Source organism: Herpailurus yagouaroundi, unplaced genomic scaffold (assembly GCF_014898765.1).
Source record: "Herpailurus yagouaroundi ecotype Mexico unplaced genomic scaffold, PumYag 28, whole genome shotgun sequence".
Classification (NCBI taxonomy): Eukaryota; Metazoa; Chordata; class Mammalia; order Carnivora; family Felidae; genus Herpailurus; species Herpailurus yagouaroundi.
The window spans coordinates 94,573,187-94,582,402 of record NW_024412376.1 but is presented as its reverse complement, the minus strand read 5'-3'; the positions used below and the strand labels follow the sequence as shown (position 1 = coordinate 94,582,402).

Sequence of the window (9,216 nt, the reverse complement as noted above, 5' to 3'; positions counted from 1 at the left end):
GCCAATTATGGTCAATTAATTTTCAACAACAGTGCCAAGGTAATTCAAAGGGGAAAAACAGTCTTTCCAACAACTGGTACAGGTTAACTGCACATCCACATGAAAGGAATGAAACCGGACTCCTTCTTTACATGGCACAAACATAAACTTAAAATGAACTTCTTAATATAAGAGTTAAAACTATGAATCTCTTGAGAAAATATCTTCGTAAGTTAGGCAAAACCTTCTTAGATGCAAACAAAAGCATAAGCAACAGAAGAAAAAATTGGTATACTAAACTTAATCAACATTTTAAAAACTGTGCTTGAAAGCACACAATCAAGAAAATGAAATGGGAGGGACTGCTGGGAGGATGACGGAGAAGGAGGACCATCACCTCATCTCATACCACAGTCACAATTAGGTAACACTCACATCAGTGTAAATAACCTAGAAAATGACCTGAAGACTGGCAGAACAAACTCCACAACTAAATGTAGAGAAGAGGCCATATTAAAGTGGGTATGAAAGGCAGAGACAGGGTCCACATCTAAATGGACTTATGGGACTGTCCATTGGAGGGAGGGACGCCACAAACATGAAGAGGGGAGAGAAACAGATCCTCACATCAGGGAGCACACATGGGGCTAAATGTCATGAATTCTTACAGCCAGTGGGACTTAAAACCTGGAATTTTAAAAATCATCAGGCTCCACTCTGGGAGGGCCAGGAAGGCAAGAGAAAACTTGAGGAGATAGCACAAAAAATACCCTGCAGAGACACAGCATAGAAGCAGTAGTTTGAAAACTGCCTGGGGCATATGAGAAGGAGAGTTGTTTACAGAGCAAGTCCTGAAGAGACAGTCTCATTGGGAGACTCCTCCTGGAACAAAGGAGTTGGTAGGTGCCATTTCCCTCCCCTATCCCCAGCACAAACACACAGCCACCTGCAGAAATCAGCATGATGCCTATACTAGCTACTTGTCTTGCTAACACCATACCTCCTGCCCCCTCCAGCCAGGCTTCTCTCAGTCCTTGCACAGCAGGTCCCTCCTCCAGAACACCAGTACAAACCTTGCTAACACCATGCCGCCTCCCACCACCCTTACTCTGTTGATCTGCCTGGGCTAACCTGGCTGGCCTTGGTTTCAGCAGTTGCAGGTGTCCTCTTGAAGAGGACCAGCTGCAAATTTTGCTAACACTGCGAGACTTGCCCCCCACTTAAGTTGTGGATCTGCCCCCTCCAATATGCTTTTGGCCTGGGTGCATCCAAAGTGGTGCCACAAGCCAGGCAGTGTGCAAGCAGCCCTGACAGGGGCCAGCACCACACCAAGTGACTACTGCCCCGGCAATGGGCTGAAGGCAGACATCTGGTCTGACTGCAGCCCTGCCCACCAATGAATGCTTCCCAGGGGAAAACACAGGGAAAGTGCCCTCCAGTTTGGTGTTACTGCATCTCTGACAAATGACTGGTCTGATTCAACTCAAGCCCATTGCGGCCATAGACTGGCCCACCAATAACACAGGAACCAAACACTGCCCACAACAGGCAAAGAGAGCCACTGCAGGTGACTGGACTGACAGAACAAGGAGCTGAGCCACAACAGCAGGGCACAATCAACACACACAGGGGACTGCCCTCAAGTGCCAGATTCTGATGAATGGGCGGGGGCGCCCGGCAATACTGTACTGCAGGGTACTACAGGACCTCATCTTAAGTCTACTACTTTCAAGATCAGGAGATGTAGCTGACTTTCCTAACACACAGAAACAGACCCAGAGAGTGAGACAAAATGAGGAGACAGAGAAATATGTTCCAAATGAAAGAACAGGACAAAATCACAGCAAGACAGCCAAACAAATTGGATATAAAATGGAGTAACATGCCTGATAGAGAATTCAAAGTAATGCTCATAAAGATACTCACTGGACTTGAGAAAAGACTGGAGGACATCAGTGAGACCCTTAACAAAGAGATAAAAAAGAGTCGATCAGTGGGGTGCCTGGGTGGCGCAGTCGGTTAAGCGTCCGACTTCAACCAGGTCACGATCTCACGGTCTGTGAGTTCGAGCCCCGCATCGGGCTCTGGGCTGATGGCTCAGAGCCTGGAGCCTGTTTCCGATTCTGTGTCTCCCTCTCTCTCTGCCCCTCGCCGGTTCATGCTCTGTCTCTCTCTGTCCCAAAAATAAATAAACGTTGAAAAAAAAAATAAAAAAAAAAAAAGTCGATCAGAGATGAAGAACACAATAACTGAAATGAAAAATATACCAGATAGAATAAATAGTAGGTTAGAGGAAGCAGAAGAATGTATCAATGACCTGGAGGACAGAGGAATGGAAAGTAAGTAAGCTGCACAGGTGAGAGGAAAAAAAATTATTTAAAATGAGAATAGACTTAGGAACTAAGGATCATAAAGTGTAATAACATTTGCATTACAGGGGTTCCAGAAGAAGAAGAGAAAGAACATGAGGCAAAAAATTTATTTGAAGAAATAATAGTTAAAAACTTCTTGAATCTGAGGAAGGAAACACATCCAGATCTAGGAGGCACAGACATCCCTCAACAAAAACAACCCAAGGAGGTCCATACCAAAAAACATAGTAATTAAAATGGAAAAAAGTAATGATAAAGAGAGAATTTTAAAAGTGGCAAGAGAAAAAGCAGCTACATACTAGGGAAACTCCATAAGGCTATCAGTTGATTTCTGAACAGAAATTTTGCAGGTCAGAAGGGATGGCATGATATATTCAAAGTGCTGAAAGGAAAAAACCTGCAGGCAAAAATACTCTATCCAGCAAGGTTATCATTCAGAATAAAAGGAAAGACAAAGAGTTTCTCAGACATAACTTTAAGACATTCATCACCACTAAACCAGCCCTATAAGAAACGTTAAAGGGGAGGCTTTGGGTGGATAAGAAAGAACATAAGTAACAGTAAAAAAAAAAAAAAAAAAAAAAGTACAAAGCACAAAAGCAGTAAAAATAATTATATATATAAAAATCAGTCAAGGGACTCACAAAATAAAAGGAGGTAATGTAGCACTGTATATCTAAAACATGGTGGGAGGGGGACAGGAGCAAAGAACAGGTTCAAACTTAAATGACCATCAACTTCTGCTATATGCAGAAGATGTTGTAGACAAACCAATGGTAACTGCTAATCAAAAACGAGTAATGGACAGGCAAGGAATAAAGAGAAAGGAATCAAAGTATATCATTAAAAGGTAAATAATCTTGAGTCAAGAGAGCAAAGACAGGAACAGAGAAAAACCACACAATCAACCATAAAACACCTAACAAAATGTCAATAAATACATACTACCAGTAATTACTTTGAATGTAAATGGACTAAATGCTCCAATCAAAAGACATAGGGTGATGAAATGAATAATAATAATAAAAAAAGACATGTATACATGCTACATGCCTACAAGGAACTAATTTCAGAACTAAAAAAAAAAAATTCACATTGAAAGTAAGGGGATCGAGAAACATATATCATGCCAAAGGATGTCAAAATAAAGCCAGAGTAGCAATACTTACATCAGACAAAATGGACTTTAAAACAAGGACTGTAACAAGAAATGAGGAAGAACACTTCATAACCATAAAGGGAACAATCCAAGTAGAAGACATAACTACTGCAAATATTTATGCACTAAACATGGGAGCACTTAATAACATACAAAGCACTTAATAACAAACATAAAGGGATTAATTGATAGTGATACAATAAGAACAGGGGACTTTAACACCCCACTAATGTCAATGGACAGAATGTCCAAATAGAAAATCAACAGGAAGCACTGGCTTTGAATGACACACTGGACCAGATGAATGTAACATATATTCAAAACATTCCCTCCTTAAAAAAAAAAAAAAAAAAATCCCTTCTAAAACACCAGAATACACATTCTTTTCAAGTGCACATGGAACATTCTCCAGAATAGATCACATATTAGGCCACAAAACAAATCTGAACAAATTCAAAAAGATCGAAGACATACTATGAATCTTTTCTGACCACAATGCTATGAAATTAGAAATCACCACAAGAAAAAATCTGGAAAGAGCACCAATACATGGAGGTATAACACACTATTAAGCAATGAAACCAAGAAATCAAAAAAGAAATAAAAAACATATGGAGATAAATGAAAATGAAAACAGTCCAAAATCGCTGGGATATAGCAACAGTTGTTCTAAGAAGGAAGTTTATAGCAGTACAGGTCTACTTCCGGAAGCCAGAAAAATCTCAAACAACCTAACCTTACACCTAAAGAAGCCAGAATAAAAACAATAAACAAAACCCCAAATCAGGAGAGGGAAGGGAATAATAAAGATTATAGCAGAAATACATGAAATAGAAACTAAAGACCAACCAACTAGGGGCGTTTGGGTGGCTCCAGTTGGTTCAATGTCCAATTTTGGCTCTGGTCATGATTTAGCGGTCCATGAGTTTGAGCCCTGTGTCAGGCTCTGTGCTAACAGCTCAGACCCTGGAGCCTGCTTCAGAATCTGTGTCTCCCCTCTCCTTCTGTCCCTCCCCCACTCATGCTCTGTCTCCTCTCTCTCTCTCTGAAAACAAATAAACATTGAAAAAAACAAACAAAAACAATAGAAGGGATCAATGAAACAGGAGCTGATTCTTTGAAAAAAAAACAAAATTGATAAACCGTTAGCCAGACTCATCAAAAGACAAAAAAACAAAAAAAGGACTCAAAAAAATAAAATCACAAATGAAAGAGTAGAAACAACAGATACCACAGAATTGCAAAGGATTTTAAGAGAATACTATGAAGAATTATATGCCAACAAATTGGACAACTAGAAGAAATGGATAAATTCCTAGAATAACCTCCCAAAACTGAATCAGGAAACATAGAAAATGTGAATAAATGGATTACTAGCAATGAAATTGAATCAGTAATCAAAAAACTCCCAACAAACAAAAGTCCAGGACCACATGGCTTCACAGGCAAATTCTACCAAATATTTAAAAAAGAGTTAATACTTATTTTTCCCAAACTATTCCAAGAAATGGAAAAGGAAGGAAAACATCCAAATTCATTCTATGAGGCCAGTATTAGACTGATGTCAAAACCAAATAAAGACACTGCAAAAAAAAAAAAAAAAGAAAACTAGAGGCCAGTATCTCTCATGAACATAGACGCAAAAATCCTCCACACTTTAGCAAACCAAATCCAACAATACATTGAAAAAAAAAATCATTCACCATGATCAAGTGGGATTTATTTCCAGGATGCAAAGGTGGTTCAGTATTCACAAATCAACCAGTGAGACACATCACAGCAATAAGAGAAAGGATAAAAACCATAGGATCATTTCAATAGATGCAGAAAAAGCACTGGATAAAGTACAACAACCACTCAGGAAAAAAACCTCAACAAAGTATGTTTGGAGGGAACATACCTCCACATAATAAAGGTTGTATATGAAAAACCCACAGCTAACAACATAGTCAATGGGGAAAAACTGAGAGCCTTTCTCCTAAGGTCAGGAAAAAGACAAGGATGTCCACTCTCATCATTTCTATTCAAATACTGGAATTCCCAGACAGAACAATCAAACAAGAAAACGAAATAAAAGGCATCCAAGTTAGTAAGCAAGAAGTTAAACTTTCACTATTTGCAGATGACATGACACTATATAGAGGAAACTCTAAAGACTCTGCCAAAAAACTGCTAGAACTGATAAATGAATTCAGTAAGGTCATAGGATACAAGAATCAATGTACAAAAATATGTTCCATTTCTATACACTAATAATGAAATAGCAGAAAGAGAAACTGAGAAAAAAATCCTATTTATAATTGAACCAAAAATAATAAAATATCTAGGAATAAACTTAATGAAGTGAAAGACCTGTAAAACCGTATGCTCTGAAAACTGTAAAACACTGATGAAAAGAAAGTGAAGATGACACAAATGGAAAGACATTCCATGCTCATGGATTGGGAGAACAAATATTGTTAACTGTCCATACTACCCAAAGCAATCAACAGATTCAATGCAATCCCAATTGAAATACCAACAGCACTTTTCACAGAAGTAAAACCAACAATCCTAAAATTTGTATGGAACCACAAAAGACACCAGATAGCCAAAGAAATCTTGAAAAAGAATAACAAAGTCACAATTCGAGAGTTTGAGTTATACCACGAAGCCGTAGTAATCAAAACAGTATGATACTGGCACAAAAATAGATACACAGATCAGTGGAACCAAAATAGAAAGCCCAGAATTAAACCCACATTTATATGGTCAATTAATCTTCAACAAAGCTGTAAAGAATATCTAACGGCAAGAAGACAGTTTCTTCAACAAATGGTGTTAGGAAAACTGGACAGCTACATGCAAAGGAATGAAACTAGACCCCTTTCTTAAAGATATACACAAATAAACTTAAAATGCATTAAGAACCAAAATATGAGACCTGAAAACATAAAAATTCTAGAAAAAAGCACAGGCAACAATTTCTCTGACATTGATCCTCGGAACATCTTTCTAGATAGGTCTCCTGAAGCAAGGGAAACAAAGGCAAAAATAAACCATTGGGACTACATCAAAATAAAAATCTTCTGCATAGCAAAGAAGACAACGAATGAAACTAAAAGGAAACCTACGGCATAGGAGATGTTTACAAATGACATATCTGATAAAGGGTTAGTAGCCAAAATATAGAGAGAACTGATACAAACAACTCAACACCCCAAAACCAAATAACCCAATTAAAAAATGGGGAGAAGACATGAACAGACATTTCTCCAAAGAAGACATGATGTTCAACATCACTCATCATCAGGGAAAAACCTCAGGTTTTTCCTGAGGATGTGAAGAAAAAGGAACACTTGTGCACCAATCGTGGGAATGCAAACTGGTACAGTATGGAAGTTCCTCAAAAAATTAAAAATAAAACTACCCTATGATCCAGTAATTGCACTACTAGGTATTTACCTGAAGAATATGAAACATTAATTCAAAGGGATATATGCACCCCTACGTTTATTGCAGCATTATTTATAATAGCCAAAATAAGGAAGAAGCCTGAGTCCATTGATAGATGAATGACGGAATATTATTCAGCCATAAAAATATATATACATACATATGGAAGTTCCTCAAAAAATTAAAAGACAATATGGAAGTTCCTCAAAAAATTAAAAATAGAACTACCCTATGATCCAGTAATTGCACTACTGGGTATTTACCTGAAGAATATGAAATACTAATTCAAAGGGATATATGCACCCCTACATTTATTGCAGCATTATTTACAATAGCCAAAATAAGGAAGAAACCTGCGTCCACTGATAGATGAATGACGGAATATTATTCAGCCATAAAAATACATATACATATGTATACAAATAACATATTATTTCGCTCATATGTGGAATTTGAGAAAGTAAAAGAACAAAGGAAAAAAAGACAAACAAACAGACTCTTAATTGTAGAGGACAGATGGTTACCAGTGGGGAAGTAGGTGGGGGAATGGGTGAAATAAGTGAGGAGGATTAAAAATACACTTTTCTTGATGAGCACTGAGTAACATACAGAATTACTGAGTCACTATAGTGTACACCTGAAACTAATATAACACTGTATGTTAACTATACTGGAATTAAAAATTTTTTAAAAGGAAATGAAAAGTAACTCACAGAAGGAGAGAAAATATTTGCATATCCTGTATTTACTAAGGGGTTTATATCCAAAATACATATAAGACTCTTAATACACGTAAGACTCTTAATAATAAAGACAATCTGATTAAAATATGTGTAGAGCATCTGAACACACATTCCTCCAAATAAATAACAATAGCCAATAAGCACATTAAAAGATATTCAACATCAGGGAAATGCAAATCAAAACAATGAGATACCACTTACCAGGGAGATTCCAAAATTCCTCTGAAAGAGCAAATATAATAGAAAAATAGAGGACAAGAAGGAGCCATACAAAAACGAGAAACAAACATGTATATAGTATTCATGTATTCCCACTCATGTGGGAAGTTAATATGTGATAGAGTTGGCAATGTAAATTAGGAAAGAGATATGCTACTCAGTGTATAATTTGGCAACAACTATTTGAAGAAAAATCAAACTGGATCTATACATGACACATGCCATATAAAAAAGAAATTCTAGATAAAAGTGAAAAGGTAATCATAAAAAAGCTATAAATATAACAAAAGAAAAATATGTAATGCAATACCTCTGTTATTAATGTAATATTAAGCAAGAAACAGTATTCAGATTTATTAAGATACAAATGTCAACAAAAAGAGGAAGAGTTGAAAAGTTAATTAAAATTTTTTTAAATTTAATATATAAATTGCCATAAAGCTAAAAGGCAAACAATCAAAAAGAATTTTTGTAATTTTTTTTTCTAAATAAGGATTAGTTTTTAGAAAACCTAAGGGACTCCTACAAAGCAACAAGAGCCACAACTAAAAAAATTAAAAGCACAAGACAGACACAAACTACAGTGAAACACAAATACTAATGCCACCTACCACCTAAATCTAAAATATACTCAACTTCACAAATAATTAGGATATCCTTTTTTCCCATTAGATCAACAAGTACTGAATTATGTGTTAACATTCAGCATAGCAAGGTTAGAGGGAAACAAGTATTCTTAAACACCAATGGTAGAATCATAAATTGTTACAGCTTCATTAAGGGCACCACATATTAACTTTAAAATGTGTATACTCAGCCAAGCAGTTCCACTTCTAGGTTACCTTTTCTATAGAAATAGTTGCAGATGTACATAAGGAATTAAAACACTTAATATATTCACTGCAACATTATTTTCATGTAAAAGAATTGACACTAAGTGCTTATCAGTAGAGGGAAAATTAATCAGGCTAGAGGAAATTTCTAGTATTCAATAGTTAAAGAACAACGTATGTAAGTAGAGTGATATTAAAAGTTCCAGTGATACTAGTAAGAGCAATCAAGCTTCATATGTATCATTATAAGACTTATATTTAAAAATTAAAGTTTTATGGCTGTGTTCAGACATAAGGATGGAAGGATATATACCTAGTGGCTATGGATTTTTATCTCTAGGAAGGAGAGGTTGGCATGGGAGGTACTAATGGCGGAGACTTATGATAGAGACTTCATTTGTATCCTATATACTTTCTATGTTGTTTGAGTATTTATAATGATAATATTACATGATCATCTAAATTTAATAAACCTG

The 9,216-nt window shown here is 36.4% G+C and overlaps 1 protein-coding gene across 2 annotated transcripts in view; it reads right to left on the bottom strand.

Moving 5' to 3' along the window:
- Nucleotides 1–1,646: 1,646 nt before the first annotated feature.
- The window catches only part of LOC121032675 (protein FAM13A-like), a 92,198-nt gene continuing 84,628 nt past the window's right edge, over nucleotides 1,647–9,216 (bottom strand). For both annotated transcript variants that reach the window (XM_040478479.1, XM_040478476.1), the window contains exon 5: nucleotides 1,647–1,942. In XM_040478479.1, coding sequence (XP_040334413.1) covers nucleotides 1,714–1,942 — 229 coding nt within the window. In that variant the 3' untranslated portion in view covers nucleotides 1,647–1,713. The remainder of the gene's footprint in view (nucleotides 1,943–9,216) is intronic.